Source organism: Ahaetulla prasina, chromosome 1 (assembly GCF_028640845.1).
Source record: "Ahaetulla prasina isolate Xishuangbanna chromosome 1, ASM2864084v1, whole genome shotgun sequence".
Taxonomy (NCBI): Eukaryota; Metazoa; Chordata; class Lepidosauria; order Squamata; family Colubridae; genus Ahaetulla; species Ahaetulla prasina.
The window spans coordinates 20276246-20295774 of NC_080539.1; the positions used below are offsets into that span (position 1 = coordinate 20276246).

The 19529-nt window shown below is 40.7% G+C and overlaps 1 protein-coding gene across 10 annotated transcripts in view; it reads right to left on the minus strand.

Moving 5' to 3' along the window:
- CLIP2 (CAP-Gly domain containing linker protein 2) overlaps positions 1–19529 on the minus strand; it is a 106410-nt gene that overhangs the window by 56668 nt on the left and 30213 nt on the right. For all 10 annotated transcript variants that reach the window (XM_058164318.1, XM_058164320.1, XM_058164321.1 and 7 more), the window contains exons 2-3: positions 14136–14367; positions 5516–6060 (exon numbers count right to left, since the gene is read on the minus strand). In XM_058164318.1, the coding sequence (XP_058020301.1) occupies positions 5516–6060; positions 14136–14253 (663 nt within the window). In that variant the 5' untranslated portion in view covers positions 14254–14367. The remainder of the gene's footprint in view (positions 1–5515; positions 6061–14135; positions 14368–19529) is intronic.

Consider the following 19529-nt stretch of genomic DNA (forward strand, 5'->3'; position numbering starts at 1 on the left):
AACTATGGCAAGAAAAGTCATAAAATGGGGCAGAAGTCACTAAACAACTGTGCCAAAATATACCTCCAAAATTGGATTTGGCTTATCTGTGGATGAGTTTATTCACAAGTAAGGTAATAGTTCCCATATACAGGTAGTCCTTGACTTAACAACCATTTGTTTAGCAAATGTTACAACGGCATTGAAAAAGTGACTTTCGACCTATCCTTATACTACCACTGCAGCATCCCTATGGTCACATGATCAAAATGCTTGGCAACTGGGATGTAATTACAATGGTTGCAGCTTCCTGATGGCCATTTACAATCTTCCCAGCTGGCTTCCAATAAGCCAAGTCAACGGAGGAAGCCGGATTCGCTTAATGACTGCATGATTCACTTAGCAACGGCAGTGATTCACTCAAGAACTGTGGCAAAAAAGATCATAAAATTGGGTGAGACATAATAATCATCTTGGTCGGTAAACAGAAATTCTGGTTCCAGTTGTGATTGTAAATCAAGGACAATATCTACTGTATGGAAGTGTGCAAATTTCTATCTGCGAATAAGCAGACCCTCAAAGTTTGAACCAAAATAGCATGAAAATTGCAGGTGCTGCGCGTGGCACGTTTTTCTTGGTATTTTGGTTCAAAATTCGAGGATCTGCTTATCCACGGGTGGCCTTATCTGTAAATTAATACAGATTATAGAGTTTATAATTTGCAGAGCAAAGACTGGCCAGAAAGTAAATCTGAATCTAATATCAATCTCTGAGTTATCTGTAATGTACAGGTAGTCCTTGACTTATGACCACAATTTAGCCCAAACTTTCTGTTGCTAAGTGAGACATTTGTTAAGTGAGTTTTGCCCCAGTTTATGACCTTGCTTGCCACAGTTGTTAGCTGAATCTGCAGCTGTTAAGTTAGTAACGGTTATTAAGTGAATCTGACTTCCCCATTGACTTTGCTTGTCAGAAGGTCAGAAAAGGTGATCATATGACCCCAGGAACACTGCAACCGTCATAAGTATGAGTCATGTTCTGTTTCCCTTCCCCCAATACTCCCAGCAAAGAGTCAGTCAGAGGCCTCTTTTCTGATTTATTTACATATATATAAATGTCCTGGCTACGTCTACCCACGGGCCTGCCAAGTTTCTGGAGATAAGAAGGAAATTACAGATAAGGCCAGAATTACTCACGAATATATTCTTCCCTCCGTTGATACAGATTGCCCGCGCAAATTCATTACTTTGTCCAAGACAAAAAACCAGGAAGTCCCGCCTCCTATTTATAGTCTCTGCAGATGTCACTGCATGACAATTATGACTTGGCTTTGTCCCAACTCTTCCGCTGCTGCGCACGCCGATCACGTCTTCGTAATCTTGCATCACTCCAAAACTGTTCTTGGGGCGTTGCCAAATCAGAAGGAGGCTCCATGGAATCAGGCTTTGCTGGCCCCTCCTCCTCCCTTTGAGTGGGTGCAGGGAGGGAAAGGGCTCACGAGAAGCAGGGCTGGCCAGGTCTTCTCCCTCACTTTCTGAATCATCCGAGTCCAGGAGTCCGGGTCCAGGAACTTGGGTCACAACAAGTCAATTGCCAAGCATCTGAACGTTGATCATGTGATTGTGGGGACACTGCAACAGTCATAAGCAGTGGTGGGCTGCTGTCAGTTTGGACCGGTTCGGGCAAATCGGTAGTTGTGACCTGTGGGTGGACCCATCTGGTGGGCCCGTCCACACACTCCAGCGCTATGCTGTTCTAATTTAGCCTTGTTTTTTAAGCTGTGTGCATGTGTGCAAGTGCACGTGCGAGCAAAGCACATGCGCAGAAGGCTGTGCGCATGCACGGAAGACGACGCATGAGCGAAGCAAGTGTGCATGCATGCTCACATTTTCGGTGCTGGGCAAACCAGTTGTTGATTCATGTGCTGCCCACCTGTGGTTGTAAGTGTGAAAAATGATCCTAAATCACATTTTTCAATCCCGTTGTAACTTTGAACGGTTATTAAGTGAACATTTGTAAGCGGAGGACTAACTATAAAAGCAAAGACTGCTTATCAATCATAAAAGGGTGTTGCAGCCTCAACCCACAGATCAGAGGAAAGGCAATGGAGGACTAAAATGCCTACAATTTCTTTCCTTGATACTGCCTGGCTCCCTACTTCATCTGACTTCATTTTTATTTTATATTTATTTCATCCTGATGTCTGCAGAGTGAACATAGACCAACACTCTGCGGAGGCTCATACACCACATATATATTTCTCCTGTCAAGAACAAAAAACAAAACACCACACTTGAAACTGAAATTCTGGCTTAATATATGCAAATCAATGTAACCTACCAGCCTGCTTTATTGCCTAATAAACCCGGGTTTGCACAAACAGTATAAAGCCAACACCTCCTCTGCGAAGAGAAGTGCATTAATAATTGATGCCAGGTTTTTTAAAACCTGAAATTATTGCTTAAAATGACATATACATGAGGCATATACATTTCTCTACTGTTTAATCTCCTTTGTCTTTTATTTTTCAGTTGATCAAAAATATATATGAAAAAGGGGGTGTTAAAAAATATAACAATATATTATAAAAACAAACTTATTAGAATCAAGAATCTGCCTGATTTATTCTGCTACTCGATGAGCCAAAAGTTTCTCCCACGTCTGTGAAACTGGAGAGAAATTTGCTGAGGTCCACAGATCACTCAGCCCAGTTCTGCTCTTTTTTTAAATAGTAATTTGATTAAACATTACAATGAAAAAGATTAAAGGAAGTAATACAAACAAACAAAAAAAAAAGAATAAAAAGGGCTCCACTGTCAAAGGAACAACTGTTTTACTCCCGGCAGGAAGACCAATTGCTACTACAGCCGTTTGCCTGACTTGCCCTAATCAGCATGAAGGCGACTGCTTAAACAAGCAGCCATACAGTCTCATTTCTGACTTTTTGATTGTCCAGGCATGGCCCTCTAAACTGTGCAATCCCCGTTTCCAATTTCAGAGCTCAAAAAGTGGGCTAGGAGGCAATTTAGAATGATACCCTATAAAGCAAAGTAAACCGCAATAGCACTTAAGACTTATGAACTGCTCCATCGTGCTTGACAGCACTTTCTGAGCGTCAGCCTATTGCCCCCAACAAGCTGGGTCCTCATTTTACCAACCTCGGAAGGATGGAAAGCTGAGTCAACCTTGAGCCGGTCAGGATCGAACTGCTGGCTGTAGGCAGAGTTAGCCTGCATTATTGCATTCTAACCAACAAGCAAACAAGAATTTTTTGCTCTGGATTTTTCTCTCTCCTGCCTGGAAAAAATGCTGTGATGTGTTTGGGACATGATATTGAAAGAGACCCAGAAAGAGCCTACTCCATGAACATGCAAAGATATCTGGCATCTCTACTCATCTAACATCAGGTCCTTTGCTCCTCAAGATCTTTTTCATAGCCTGTGGGGCTCAACCTGAAATCTTCCACATAAACCTCTGAAAACCATCCTCACGGGTCTGTGGGAATGTTTCTGAGTCCATCACTCCACCATATAGGCAACTCTTACTGCATGGCTGACTTGCTTATAGAGAATCTAAGGTCTCCCTGGCAGAAGATACAGGAAACTTGCTCATGGAAGAACCTCTCTACCATCATGCAGCACCCAGAAAGCAAGGGAGGCCCTGCCAAAAATACCCAAATGTATATATCTATATCGGTGGTGAAATCCATTTTTTTTACTACCAGTTCTGTGGGTGTGGCTTGGTGGGTGTAGTGTGGCTTGGTGGAGCGTGGCAGGGGAAGGATACTGCAAAATTTCCATTCCCATCCCCTTCCAGGGGAAGGATACTGCAAAATCCCCATTCTTTCCCCACTCCTGGGAGAAGGATATTGCAAAATCTCCATTCCCACCCCACTCTGGGGCCAGCCAGAGGTGGTATTTGCTGGTTCTCCAAACTACTCAAAATTTCCACTACCGGTTCTCCAGAACCTGTCAGAACCTGCTGGATTTCACCCCTGATCTATCTATATATATATAAAAACCAACTACTACTCGCTTATCACGAAATCTCCAGAACGGTAAAGCCTACAAACTTGAAATTTGGCACATATGTTCCTCTTGGCTTCTAGGTCAGTGATGGCTAACCTTTTTGCCACTGCATGCCAGGAGCGGTGTGTGTGTGTGTGTGTGTGTGAGACACATGTGCGTGCCCACACCCATAATTCTATGCGCCTGCCTCCACGCATGCATGTGCGACCGCCCTGCTACTGGCACACGATGGCACAGTAGGCCCCGTTTTTGCTCCAGAAGTTGACAAATGTGCCATTTCTGGCCTCCGGAGGACCTCCGGGGGGATGGGGAAGCCTGTTTTCGCCCTCCCCAGACTCCTAGAAAAGCTCTGGAGGCTGGAGAAAGAGAAAAATGGGCCTTCCCCACCACTTCCTGAGGTCCTCTGGAAGCAGGAAACAGCCTCTTTCCCTACTTCTGGTGGGCCCAGAAGGCCTGAAAATCAGCTGGCCGGCGCACGCATGCACACCGGAGCTGAGCTTGGGTGCCCTCCGATATGGCCACGCGTGCCACCTGCGGCACGCGTGCCATAGGTTCGCCATCACAGTTCTAAGTGCTCGCTAAGAAACGATTTTTTGAAATGACCATCAGATCATTAGTATATTTCATATACAGCATTATATTCACACGCTCTGATGCTAAGGAGCTAGACATTCTACTCCTCCGCCTCACCTGAAAAGAACTCTGTTCCATCTGCCAGTTGCTTTATATTAACATACTCTGATGCTACCCCTTCACTAAACCGGGTGTGGGCGTGGGCAGCACGTGACTCATCCAGCCTGCGGGCTGGGACATTCTACTCCCCCACCCCTTCTGTTCCAATTGCCAGTTGCCTTATATTAACACGCTCTGATGCTACGGAGTTACACATTCTACATTAAGTTCCAGGTTTTAAGTGTCAATTTATCATGTCCGATCACATAGTTTCGTAGCGAAGCATGGGCGTCTAGCTAGTAAATAATATTTGCATTTCCTAACTTAAAGATACAGCTGTTTGTTCTCTATAGATTCCACCCACTGTTTTAATGCTCGTATTTATCACATGCGGTTTTATCTTACTATTTTATGGTAAAATGTTTTGGGATTTTTTTATAATGGGAAGCAGCTGAGAAATATTTTAAGAAATAATTTTCAACAGCATACAAGTAATATATTCTTAGTGAATGCAAAGCAACGTATCTCATCAATTAACAAGTAATTATTCGGGGGAAGAAAAAACAGAGTTAATTTTTATGCCCTCAAAGTACATCTTTTCTCTATACATGTCGGATCATTATTCATACTCTTTTTTTTAACATAACCGTGTCTTTTATGTCTTCAAGGATGAGGGGGTTTGCCTTCCTTTCCCCTTGTGCCAACAGTGAATTTCCAAAGGAAAATGGGAATGACAGTCAAAAAAATCCTAATCAACTTTTCCCATTCAAAAAAATTAAGCCCCCCAGAACTTCCTAAAATATCGCTCATTCAAGAAATACTAAAAAGGAACTTACAAGGACACGGTCCCCAAGTCTGAAGTCTTTATCCCCTTTTTTCACCGATCCGCTGTCCGAGAGGTTGGAACCAGATTCATTTCCAGTCTTCATGGTGTTGTTGAGAACGCTCTCCCGCAGAGGAATGACACGAGTGGAAAGAGGTGGGGTGGAAGTCCCGGAGTGCAAGGATAAGTTCTGAGCTGTCAGAGACTCCACAGAATGAGCATCGCTTCCTGAACCCTCCGTCGTGGGTTGGCGGGTCAACTTGGAAGGCCTCGTGAAGATCCCCTGGAGTGGCTGGCATTCAAAATAACGCACTCCGCCTACAGAACCATCGTTCTTCCCAACCGGGTCATCTAGAACAACTCCAGCCCACTGACCAGGGGCAAACTGGGTCTCTCCCAAATACTGGATTATGCCTGGCTTCACTCCATTCACCCAAACACGTTCACCCATCACGAAGTCCCCCAAGAAATCATCGCCCACCTCAGCAATTTTTGACCCTGGCAGCTTCTCGGAGGCACCTGTGGAAGACGTGGAACCCTGTTTGTGGAGAGGTGATCCTGTTAAGAAGAAGCAAAGAATGAAGAGAGATCGGTCAGAGCAAACAAAAGTCTTCACAAGAGACAAAACCCTGGACTTCGAGCAGTTGCGTTCAAATACAAGCAACAGAAGAGAAACAAGTAATTATTCCCAAGGATTAAAGGCTAAATGGAAAAAAAAAGATCTTTGCTTGTATGCACTAATCCATGCTTGATTTCATGACTAGATGCTGGAAGAGTTGTTGGGGATCCCATGCAGCAGAATGAACGTCCTTTTGCTGAAGCGGCAAACACATTATCATAAATTCAATTACTTAAATTACTTTACTTCAATGGACCCACTGGAGAAGTTAAGCCCAGCTTGGAGCATCTGGTTGGCCACCTGAGAGAAAGAATGGTAGACTGGATAAGTCTATACTTTTATAAGTAGAGCTCCTCTTATGTTCTAACAGATCAGACTGGTTGTGCTTCCTGGGAATTAGCTTAGCAACATCTGAATAGACCCACCCAGTTCTATCATCCACTAAGAGAAGCTCCTTTAGATGAACTGGAGGTTCAGAATAACCATCTTAGCACCCAGATGCTGATCTGTGTGTGTTTGATCTCCATGAAGGTTCACAATATGTACACAGATGGTTCTGTTTTTAGAAGAGTCTTCATTTCCCAAAGCCTTCGGAACGTTTAACGAACTTGGTCTTCCATTGCTAACGTCAACCATGGTTTTCTCCAGGTCTACAAAGGAGCTTCAAGGAGTCCGACATGTCCCTCCATTTAAATAAATTCAAAGTGCCTGGAGAGCAACGTGTGTTATGCTCCAAATGGTACCAACTGTCTTTAATGAAGTTTCAGTTCATCAAGTATCAGAGAAATGATTTAAAAACACAGCTGCCCTTTCTACGTTTCAGTTTGCAGCTGGCAGCATGTGGTCAGAAAACACTTCGCCATCTGAAAAGATGAAGGGTTATGGCAGCTTGAATGGCGTTTGTTCACTTTGCTCTTCCCCACTGGTTGCAGAATTTGATACTTAATCTAGTTACGGGCTTGTGCCAAGGCAGCCAGCTGTCAGGAGAAGCAGAAATGCAAGAAGGCTGCCCTGTTTCCATGGTTATCTGGTAAAAGGAGGGGGGTGGGAGAGAAACACACATGGAGAGAAGCACAACAAACATTAAGGGTTTTTTTTCTCTCAGACACTTCCAGACTGGCTCGTGGAAAGCCAAGGGTATTGTGAGCCCTCTGAAGACGGAAAGCTATTTCATTTATAGGCACTCATTTTGCAATTAGGAGAGCTTTCCAGATGTCTCTGAATGTATCAGTGTTGCAATCCCACCACATCTGGGGACACCAAGCTGAGGAAAACCGACAAGAGGTTGGACATCTGATCTCCGGTATCAATGTTAATCATGAGCATGATGATGATGAAGTCATTTCTCCAGAAAGCATAAACTAACAGCTGGCTGGCATGTTATATTTTTACTTTCAGAAACAGTCCTATGGATTAGGCAAAGTTAGGAGAGAGAAAGAGGGAAGAGAAACTGGCCCAACATCTTGTAGGGAAGCTGCAAGTTGATTGGGAATCTAGCTAGAAGCAGCAACTATAAGAGCCCATGTAAATATGCGGTGAGGGCCACTGTATCTGCAGCCAAAATGGGGATGCTGAAAAATAGGAAGAACCTAATCTACCTCTTTGGGAAAATCTTGACGTTTCTGGTCAGATCCAAGGAAAAAAAGAAGAAAAAAAATAAATAAGGGAATAGAATTGAAACAGAAAGTGTTACAATGCAGAAGTAAAGCAATCAGATGAGGATGGATCAAGTTTAGTGCAAAGCAGAATGATAGATGGGAGAAGAAAGAGAAAATTCAATAAATATTCTGTGTGTGTATGTGTGTGTGTGTGTGTTTTTGTGTAGCATATTAAGTGCCCAGGCTTAGGTAGAATAACTGGTTGATATTCTGACCAACAGAAAGCCACAGCATCTTGCTGCAGAGTGCATGAGATTTCATCTGTCATTGACCGTGAGCGCTTCCAGACATTAATCTCAATAATCTGGTAGGCGTCTGATTTAGTTTTAAATTATTGGTACGTGTCTTAGAGGAAAAAGGCCTAAATTCAATGATTTGAATGTATGTACTAAATAAAGAAGATCCCGCCTCATTCCACCCCGAGCATAGATGCTATCAACGTGCATTTGTGGGAAGTACATAAAACGGATGCTATGATTTAGCATTAAACGAGTTTACTTGGTCAAAGAGGAGCATCGGGAATTGCAAAATGTCCATTAAAGGGCTACTTTTCAATAGAACCAATATCTTTTTTTTTCTGGTGGATTATTTTCTTTACATTAAACACCCCAAAGCCAGGTGGAAATTCATGTGTGTGCAGGCACATGCACACGTGTCAGAAGCTAAGGAAAAGTCTGGCCAGCAGGTACATTATCAGCCCCTGCCTCGTAGCAGGCAGCTTTGTGACAAGGATAACTAGAGGGTTTTTAAGCAGAAGTACATTAATGAGCTAGAGGAAAACAGCAAATACAAAGGAGGGGTGGAGATAAAGGAAGGGATAGTCTATCAACTGAAAGCTCACACGGTAACCCTGAAGAATAAAATGCATGCTTTGAAATCTCCCTGCCCATCCATTAAATCCTCTCAGTGGGACCAGACTCCTAGCTTACAGCTGCATTGTTTCTATGGGGAGGGCTTGGCTACGGAGCAAAACTCTTCAACTGCAGCTACTACCAACCACAGCATGAGTTGTATTTTATTTTGTGGCGGGTGGGAGGAAGGTCAATGTTGAGTGAGGCTTGTTTGCTCCAGCAGGATACCAGCATGCTTTTCAGCATGGTTACAGGATTACAAACTGCAGAATGCCTCCCATCAATATACTTACATGTAGTAAGTGGTGTGTGTGTGTGTATAGCCAGTATCTATACCAGGGATGTCCAACTTCCAGAAAACAAGTGATAAGATTATTGAACAAATCGATCCAGAGTTCTTACTTGAGGCACAAATAACCAAAGTCAAATTAACATATTTTGGATATATTATGCAAAAACCTAGCTCCCTTGAGCTTTAGTGAAAGGAAAGAAAAAAGGATGTTGAGCAGGAAGGTAGAATGAAATAGAAATGGGAAATATGAAGCAATAGGCCAGGGAAAATCATCCTGAAAACATTTCTCTCTGAGGTTACTAAGACCACCAAGTTGATGGCATATGGTTACTAATTCAACAAGCCCTAAAGTGCTTTATGTCAGTCTGTGGTTTCTACAGTCAGTTATTCCTGGAATTTTGATCATGTGACCATGTGGATGCTGCAACGGTCTAAATGTGAAAAACGGTCGTAAGTCACTTTTTTCAGTGCTGTTGTAACTTTGAATGGTCACTAAATGAACTGTTGTAAGTTGAGGGCTACCTGTACTCTTTGCTACCCATGAAGTCGAGAGTCTTTCTTTCCTAAGAAACCAAGCTGGGGAGGACTGACAGTTAAATTTGATTCAACATTATTTTATTTTTTTATTTACTTCATTTTGTCACAACAGTGTACACAAACATTGTCATAAGTAAAAAAACATATCATGAAGAAAATATATATAAGTAAAGAATATGCATCAGCTATATTAATTTGATATAATAAAAGGAACAATAGGACAGGAACGGTAGGCACTTTTGTGCTCTTATGCACGCCCCTTATAGTCCACTTAGGAATGGGGTGAGGTCAATAGTAGACAGTTTTTGGTTGAAGATTTTGGGATTTTGAGTAGAGACTATGGAGTCAGGTAATGAGTTCCAAGCATTAACAACTCTGTTGCAGAAGTCATATTTTCTGCAATCAAGTTTGAAGCGGTTGACGTTAAGCTTGAATCTATTTTTTGCTCTTGTAATATTGCGATTGAAACTGAAGTAGTCATTTACAGGAAGGATATTGCAATAGATGATTTTGTGTGTTAAACACAGGTCATGTCGAAGTTGATGGAGTTGTAAGTTTTCTAATCCCAGGATTTCAAGCCTGGTGGTATAAGGTATTTTGTTGTTTTCGGAGGAGCGAAGAACTCTTCTAGTAAAATATTTCTGGACGCGTTCTCTTGTATTTATGTCAGAGATGTGGTATGGGTTCCAGACTGATGAGCTGTATTCGAGAATAGGTCTGGTAAATGTTTTGTATGCTCTAGTTAGTAGTGTAGAGTTTTTGGAAAAGAAGCTGCGTAAAATTAATTTACATTGTTTCTTAGTTAAAATTAATTTCTTTATTTAGTTAAAATAACATTTCCTATTTATACCTAAAAATTTCAAGAAATTAAATTATAGGTTGGAAACAAAGTCCAAATCCGAAAAGATTTGAGGGTCAAATGCAGTCCCAGAGTCTCAGAATGTACACGTTATGTAAATCCAACTCATTAGTGCTTAGTCAACTAACCAAAGCTTAGCCAACTAACCTAATTAAAAACACTATGTTGGAATCCATTACAGTATATGGCTCTGTCTCTGTGACAGATCTCCTTATTGCTAAAACATTTGTTTTAAAATAATGAACGTGGATCGATGCCACCAGACCAAAATCTATATGAATCCACGATTCAGGCAATGACTCAAGACTTATGCCAAATAAATACTGCAGGAATCGTTCAGAAGGTTATCCTGGTTGCTGCCAGAATTCTCTGCTTGGTGAAACATGCTTTGCTTTCAAGCATCTGGCGAAAAGGGCCTAACTCAACTCTGAAGTCCCACAGAGGAGTTGAGAAGACTTTTTCAGGCTTTTTTTACCCTGCAGCCACCCAGCCAGATGCAGCCCATTTTTATATTCAATTGTTCTTTTGCCATCTTCTCTTACGTAAAACATGTCCCCATTCTGTTCAGTTTTCAGTCCGTTATCCTGCTAATGGAAAAGACCTGAAACCTTTACATAACTTCTCTCCAACATTCAGTTGGGCTGGAAAGAATAAAAAGAACTACAAAAATACCCAGTACATTGGCTGATGATTCGGGGACTCGAAACAAACTAGACAGGAACTGACAGCTGGCAGGCACCCATTTAGACCAAGGCAAAGTAGCCAATAAAAAACCAGTATTTTTAAAAAAAAACACCAGATACTGTAAAGAGGCACTGTACATTATACTCAATAAAGGAACGAATTGTTCACGAATCAGTTCACACTCTGAGAATCAACAGTTTTCATTGTACTAAATGTCTGCGGGAAGGCAGTTGGTTTCTGGGGTTGGGTAGGTGGAAAGAAAGATCTCCTTAATTCAAAATACTGGCATGGTGTTTTTTTTTATTAAAAAAAATCCACATTTAATGAGAAAATATATATATAATGCTTCCTTTTCTCTCCTTTCTCTCCAAAACGACAACCTGTGTGAAATATTGCTTCAGAACATGCAAATCCCTATTCACGTTGCTGCATTTTAGAATAGAATAGAATAGAATAGAATAGAATAGAATAGAATAGAATAGAATAGAATAGAATAGAATAGAATGGAATGGAATGGAATAACAGAGTTGGAAGGGACCTTGGAGATCTTTTAGTCCAACCCCCTGCCCAGGCAGGAAATCCTACACCACTTGAGGCAAATGGTTATCCAAACTCTTCTTCAAAACTTCCAGTGTTGGAGCATTCACAACTTCAGGAGGCAAGTTGTTCCACTGATTAATTGTTCTAATTGTCAGGAAATTTCTCCTTAGTTCTTCTCTCCTTGATTAGTTTCCACCCATTACTTCTTGTCCTACCCTCAGGTGCTTTGGATAATAGTTTGACTCTCTCTTTGTGGCAGCCCCTGAGATATTGGAACACTGCTATCATGACTACGCTAGTCCTTCTTTTCATCAGACTAGACATACCCAGTTCCTGCAACCGTTCTTCATATATTTTAGTCTCCAGTTCTCTAATTATCTTTGTTGCTTTTCTCTGCAATCTTTCTTTTTTACACTGTGGTGACCAAAACTGAACACAGTATTCCAAGTGTGGGCTTACCAAGGCATCATAAAGTGGTATTAACACTTCACGTGATCTTGATTCTATCCCTCTGTTTATATAGCCTAGAACTGGGTTGGCTTTTTTGGCAGCTGCTGCACACTGCTGGCTCATATTTAAATGGTTGTCCACTAGGACTCCAAGATCCCTCTCACAGTTACTGCTATTTTAAAATACCCAATTTTATAGAGTGGCCCTAATTTCTAGAACTAACAGGAGGAGACCATATTGTCAGGGAACATCCCTCTGCTAGAAAAGATGGGCAGTTAAGACGGCCCACCCAGACATCCTGGTGCACTTTATTTAAAAAAACAAACAAACACCTCCACAAAAATGTATAAAGAATCTCACAGAGTGACTCTGTGACAGGAATCAAATCAGCAGAAGATCATTGTGTGGTATAAATCAAATTATCAGGAGATTTTATTTTTTTTAATTTGAATTTATATCCCGCCCTTCTCCGAAGACTCAGGGTGGCTTACATTGTGTTAAGCAATAGTCTCATCCATTTGTATATTATATACAAAGTCAACTTTTATTGCCCCCAACAATCTGGGTCCTCATTTTACCTACCTTATAAAGGATGGAAGGCTGAGTCAACCTTGGGCCTGGTGGGACTTGAACTTGCAGTAATAGCAAGCAGCTGTGTTAATAACAGACTGCATTAGTCTGTTGAGCCCCCAGATTAGGATAACTCATCATCTTTAAAGTCCAAGGAAAGTTTAATGAAACTATAGTACTTCTCATAGCATTTTTGAGATCTCTGTGATGAGTAAAAAAAAAAGGAGGGGGGTCATACCAGAAGTCCAAGGCAGTTCTCATGTGCCCTTCTTTGCAGTGATTCAACTGGTTCCATCAACACAGGAATCAGCTATCTGGTGGGGTATTAAGACTGCTGAGAGCCAGTCTAGTGTAGTGGTGGATGGCACCAAGCTAGAAATCAGGAGATGAGTTCAACTCTACCTTTGGTCCAATCAATGGGATGACCTTTAGGCTTGTTCTTCTCTCTTAACCTTAGGAAGAAGGCAAAGACAACCTGATTCTCAAAATCTTGCCAAGAAAACTGTGGGGACTCATGCAGGCAGTCACTAGTAGTCAAGATTGATTTGAAGGGACTAAAAAAATTAAGACTGCTAGAGAAAACGAGATGATCCCACTAAGGTAAGTCCCTTTCTCATTCCCTGCCAGTCCATCAAACATCTCCCTGGGGGCAACTGTCTGCATTGCAGACTGTACAGGCAGCTGTTACAGCCATATGCAGTCACAGATGAACCACCCCCCACTCCCCTCTGCTCATGGTAAACCAAATTAGCTACAACAAGGATATATCTCCCTCCCCCTTCTGTCATCCAGAAATTACAATTAGGTAACAACTCCTTGATCAAACAAATCAACCCAGAGTTCTCACCTGAGACACAAATGACCAGGCTCAAATTAACCTACTTCAGACACATCATGTGAAGACCCAAAATGCTGGGAAAGGTGGAAGGAGGGAAAAGGAATAGGACAAATTAGCAATGAGATGTATGGATTCAGCCCCACAATGGATGAAGGATGCCAAAGCTGATGGAGTTAGCAGAGATAGCTAAAGTGACTGCTTTGATAAAAAGAAAAAAACACTAGTATTTTTGTGTCTACTTGGAAACCGCTTCTGGACTTTGTGCTTGAGGTAGAAAAAAAAAAGAAACTTAACTTTGATTTGGGGTTTTACTGATTAGTCTTTTGTTATAGAAATGGCTAGTTTATACTATATCTTAGTTGCGAAGTCGTGTCCAACCCATCGCGACCCCATGGACAACTTTCCTTCAGGCCTTCCTGTCCTCTACCATCCCCCAGAGACCATTTAAGCTCAGGTTTATACTATTATGTAAAAGTAAAAAGTTGAGGTTCAATGTTACTTCTTATTCTACTGCACCAAAGGGAGTCTTTTCTTTTTCCCTTCTTTTCTCTTCCCTTTTCCCTCCCCTATTTTTCCTATTGTTTGCTTTTGTATTTTATATTATAAACTAATAAAAAGGGGGGGGGGAAAGAGAGAGAGAGATGGATTGAGAAGCACCAGGTGCATTGTTGGAAAACCTGAGAACCAGACTGAACAATGATCTTTCTGGAGAAAAATGATTTATATGCCACTTACCTTCTTTTGTGGCACTGCTGGTTGTGGAAGCAGTTGCTGTTGTCCCACCAGGACGTCCCACCGGACTAGCATGCTTCCCGGTCCTCCCGGGAATTTTAAGTCCGCTTGGCTTCAACATCTTTGCCCAGGTTTGCACCTCAAGGTACAAGAATCCTTTGGTCCTGTGATTGGTTGGCCAGTGCCGCACGTTCAAGCATCTAAGTGATACGCCCCTTCATCTACCTTTAGAGACCTGAAGAAATTGACCAACATCCATCAATAACAGAAAATATATATTTATACAAGAAAGCTGTTCGCAGCACAAGAAAAAAACACCAAAAGGAAACCAAAACACTTCATTTAAACTGGATTGAATTATTTGTCCCAAAATAGAGTAAATTAAATTAAATTAAGACTATATAAAGAGTGGGGGATTGTCTTATTTCGCAACAACCAACCCTAGGTTAGCTACAGATTCTGGATGACGCCTTCCTTATTTGATCTTCAGCCATACAAAAGACAAGCCTTTCTAAGGAATATTTTATGCATTTCCATTATGCTGTTTTTGTAAGCAGCTATTCCAAAGTACATTAATCTCCAAACGGACCTCACCTATACTATATCTGGAACTTTAAAACTTGGAAGTAGAACACCCTTAGTAATAAAATAAAGTCCTAAAAGAGGCAAGCCCTTTTTAAAAATTTACTTGCTTTATCGTTTGATCTGTCTAGTTTTCTGTACAAACATGTCACTAAACTGGGAATCCCATCATGACAAGTCAGCCTATATTCAAGTCTTTGACTCATGGTTTAATTGCTTCCTGTCTCAGCTACTGCAGTCTCTGCCTTTGTGACATGATGAAATAGTTGGGTAACTCCAGATTTTTCTTCTGACTAGGAAAAATTGCTACATTTCCCAAGCTTGTAAAAAAAGCCATAATTTCTGGTGTGTTTTTTTCCTTGCCCTTTTTTTGGCCATCGTTCAATTTCCCTCTATATATAGAAATATAATTAAAGTTCTTTTTAGAAAAGGAAGACAAAAACTAACAAAGTAATATACAGGAACGTATGAAAAAGAAATCAAAGAGAAATTGCAACAAAGGGGGGGGAATAAAAAGAAAAATAGGGAAGAAAGAAAAAGGATATAAAGAAACGGCTTCCAATTTCCTTTATAGCAGTATAAGATTAAGATAACCTTTATTGTCATTTTCCTGTAAACACAGAGCTATTACAGAATCCAGTTCTGCTTCGGATACCATGAAGTCTCCTCCCAGAAGTAACATTCAAAACAGATCATGGAGAGGAAGTGCAAAGGTCTCTGAGAATACCGTGGACCTTGGTCAAGCAATGCTTATATATGGATAGAAGGAAGTAAACTCTAATAATCAACTTACAACAGTTCGTTTAGTGACCGTTCAAAGTTACAATGGCACTGAAAAAGTGACCAAAGACCATTTTTCACACGTATGACTATTGTAATGTCCCCGGGTCATGTGATCAAAATTCAGACTTCGCAACGGACTCATCTCTCTTTCCTCCACCCTTTTCTGCTAAGAGACTGGACAATCTGAGTGTGTCACAGCAGGTAAGGAAAACAAACCAGCATATTGATTTAGTTACTAATACAATATTTTCTCCCCATGACATATACAGAGCATGTCCATGTCAGGAAGAAGATATGGCCAAGATCTCAACTTGCATAGCATCATCATCATTTCTTATTTTTGACTCATGGCATAACGCAAAATCGCACCCTAGTGCCCGCCATATGAAAAGGCTGCAGCCCTGTGTCATGCTTCCAGAAATAAAAGCTCCTCAGCACGAGTCGAAGAGCTCTGCCCTTAAAAAGAAAACGGGCAACTTAAGGAAGCAATTAATAGCAATAGCACTTAGACTTATTTTCCCGAAAATAAGAGCAGGTCTTATATTAATTTTTGCTCCAAAAAGACGCATTAGGGTTTATTTTCTGGCTAGGTCTTATTTTGGGAAAAATATGGTACTAAATGCACCCATCTGGCTGACAATCTTTTTTTTAAAAAAAATATTTATTGAATTTTTAAAAGTTAAAATACACAATACAAAAAAAGCACAATACACAAAAACACAAAAAACTATAAAACACACAAAGACAAATGCGTCAAAATTACATTATTCATAACAGCTTTTCCTACATCGGTATCTCTATAAACCAACATTCTTAAATTATTTTAACCTCTATTCAGAATTCAGTCTCATGAAAAAAATCTCCCTTAAGTTTTATGCTTACTCTCCACTGGCTGACAATCTTAACTGGGGCTTATTGTGGCGGTAGGGCTTATATTACGAGCATCCTGAAAAATCATGCTAGGACTTATTTTCCGGTTGGGTCTTATTTTCGGGGAAATAGGATATATACTGCTTTACAGCCCTCTCTAAGCGGTTTACAGAGTCTGCCTATTGCCCCCAACAATCTGGGTCTTCATTTTACCCACCTCAGAAGGACGGAAGTCAACCTTGAGCCTGATGGGATTTGAACTGCCAAATTCCAGGCAGCCGAGAGTCAGCAGAAGTAGCCTGCAGAACTGCACTCTAACCACTGTGTCACCACGGCTCATTAACAAAGAGATATTCCCTGCCATCCCAAACACACACAAAATGCATAGATCACCGCCAACAGAAATGTGGGTCTGGCTTGGGGAAACAGAGCAAGAGCTAACACCCAGTTCCCTTTGCAAAATTCTGCTTGTTTTTGAGAGGAACGCTAAGAGAGCTTGCACTTTTACCTAATGTGGGGAGGCTCAAATGCACTGGGGTGTTATCACTCAACATCTCAAGAACCTCAAAAGGCATTGCTGTTCCTTTTCCCCAGACATCCTTGCAATCCAGCAGACAGATGCTACATGAAATCAGTTGAGGGAATCGACCAACTGCAGATCCATTTGGATGCTTGCAAGAGCAATGGGGTTTTTTTTTGGTTTTTTTTGGCTCTCTCCTTTTATAAACAGGAAATGGGGATGCAAAAAAAAAAAGGAATGTCAAAGTAACGGCAACAGGACTTTGGGAACTTAAGCATTTGTACAGACATATTAAGAGAGACATTCATATTTTTCCTTCCCAATATTTTTTTTAAAAAAGAATGTTTTAAGCCAGAACAATAAATGCACTGTAAGAATGAGAGAATATAGTCCATGCTGATGATTTGAAAATGGGTTGCATTACTGTTACAGATTGCTCAGAACAAATTCAACATCTGCCTCTTTAGTACTGACTTCTAGATATTTTCTTTTAAACACGAATAGAGAGCTCCTCCTTTGCCAATGACTCAGTGCTAAATTCGGCAGGTCTAGACAGGATTAAACATTCCTAAAAATGTTGATTTTTCTATTGTATTCCTATTTGTAAACCTTGTGGTATTTTTTTAAAGAACTAGATGGAAGAACAAAATTAATTCATGACAAGCCACTATTGCTTGTTATAAAAAAAAGCAAATTCCTTTTAAAAATTGCTTTTCTGCAGTCGTATTGTAGGAAGCAAATAAATAAAACAGACAAGAATGTAAAAAAAATTACACATCCATCATAATTAAGACTTTGGGAAGAGAGTCAAGGACCCATTTAAAAAGAACAGAAAGTTTTCTAAATAACAGAAATAGTACTTACTATATTTCAAACCGGGAACATCCTCCAACATAGGCTACAAAACTCAGGATTTTACAAGATTTAATTGCATCACAACAGTCAAGTTTTACTTTAGGCTTGCCAATAAAACTTTCTCATTCTCAAGATTAAAAGCAGACTTCCATAAATGTTTGAGATGATTCAGAAGAGCTACTTAATGGGCAAATTCTCTCGACACAAACATCATAAAGAGTTATTGATTGCTACTTTTTTCTTCCTATTTCTTCCACTGCTTTTCTTTAGCATAAAAAGAATGTGTTAAGAAAGAAATAGCTGCACACTGTTTTTTAATTCATAATGCAATTACACTATTTAGTTGACCAATCGGAGGAGTCCTATCCTTTTTTTTAGAAAGTATGGGTTGAAAAGATGATAATTGTCCTTAATTAATAAGAGATGATATCATAATCCCACAAGTATATAATATACTAAAAATATACTAAAAATAACTGAAGGGCAACAAATTTACCCCAAAGTGAATTATCCTATATAAACAGCAAAGTATCCTATGAGGGGTTCTTGGTATTTGCTGAGCTTGCCTGTTTTCTTGCAGATGTTTCATTACCCTAAGTAACATCATCAGTGCACCAAGGATCCCACATTTCAACCCTGAGCTACAAATATTCTCCTTTATTAGTAGAGTATCCTATATTGCAAAGTCAGTTGTTCTGGGTTCTAAACAAAATCAGTTGTTCTGGGTTCTACAGAGGAATTATTGAGTCTGTCATCTGCACCTCCACAACTGTCTGGTTTGGCTCTGCAACCCAACAAGACAGACACAGAATTCAGAGGATAATTAGAACTGCAGAAAAAACAATGGCTACCAACCTGCCTTCCATTGTATACCTGTATACTGCACGAATCAAGAAGGCGGCCATGAAAATATTTACAGATCCCTCACATCCTGGACATAAACTGTTTCAACTCCTACCCTCAAAACGACCTATAGAGCACTGCACACCAGAACAACTAGACACAAGGGTACTTTTTTCCTGAATGCCATCACTCTGCTAAACAACTAATTCCCACAACACTGTCTAATTAACTACTAAGACTGTATTACTGTTCTTCTTCTCATCCTTACTAGTACCTATCTCTTCTCACTTATGGCTATATCCATGTTGCTTGGATCTTTATAACTTATATTGTTTTTATTGTTTCCTAGTATGATTTGATTGCTTATTAGTATCCTATGACTATCACTAAGTGTTGTATCTTATGATTCTTGACAAATATATTTTATTTTTTCTTTAAGTACATGGAGAACATATGCACCAAAGACAAATTCCTTGTGTGTCCAATCCTACTTGGCCAATAAAGAATTATGTTGTTGTTGTTCTGTTCTATTCGGTATTAAATAAGCTTTATATGACTTAAAAGGAGACTTAACTTTATATGACTTAAGGGGACGCGGTGGCTCAGGGGCTAGGACATTGAGCTTGTTGATCGAAAGGTCGGCAGCTCAGCGGTTCGAATCCCTTGTCCTGCCGTGTAATGGGGTGAGCTCCCGTTACTTGTTCCAGCTTCTGCCAACCTAGCAGTTTTGAAAGCACGTAAAAATGCAAGTAGAAAAAATAGGGACCACCTTGGTGGGAAGGTAACAGTGTTCCGTGCGCGTTTGGTGTTGAGTCATGCCGGCCACATGACCACGGAGACGTCTTAAGACAGCGCTGGCTCTTCGGCTTTGAAACAGAGATGAGCACCGTCCCCTAGAGTCGGCAACGACTAGCACGTATGTGCAAGGGGAACCTTTACCTTTA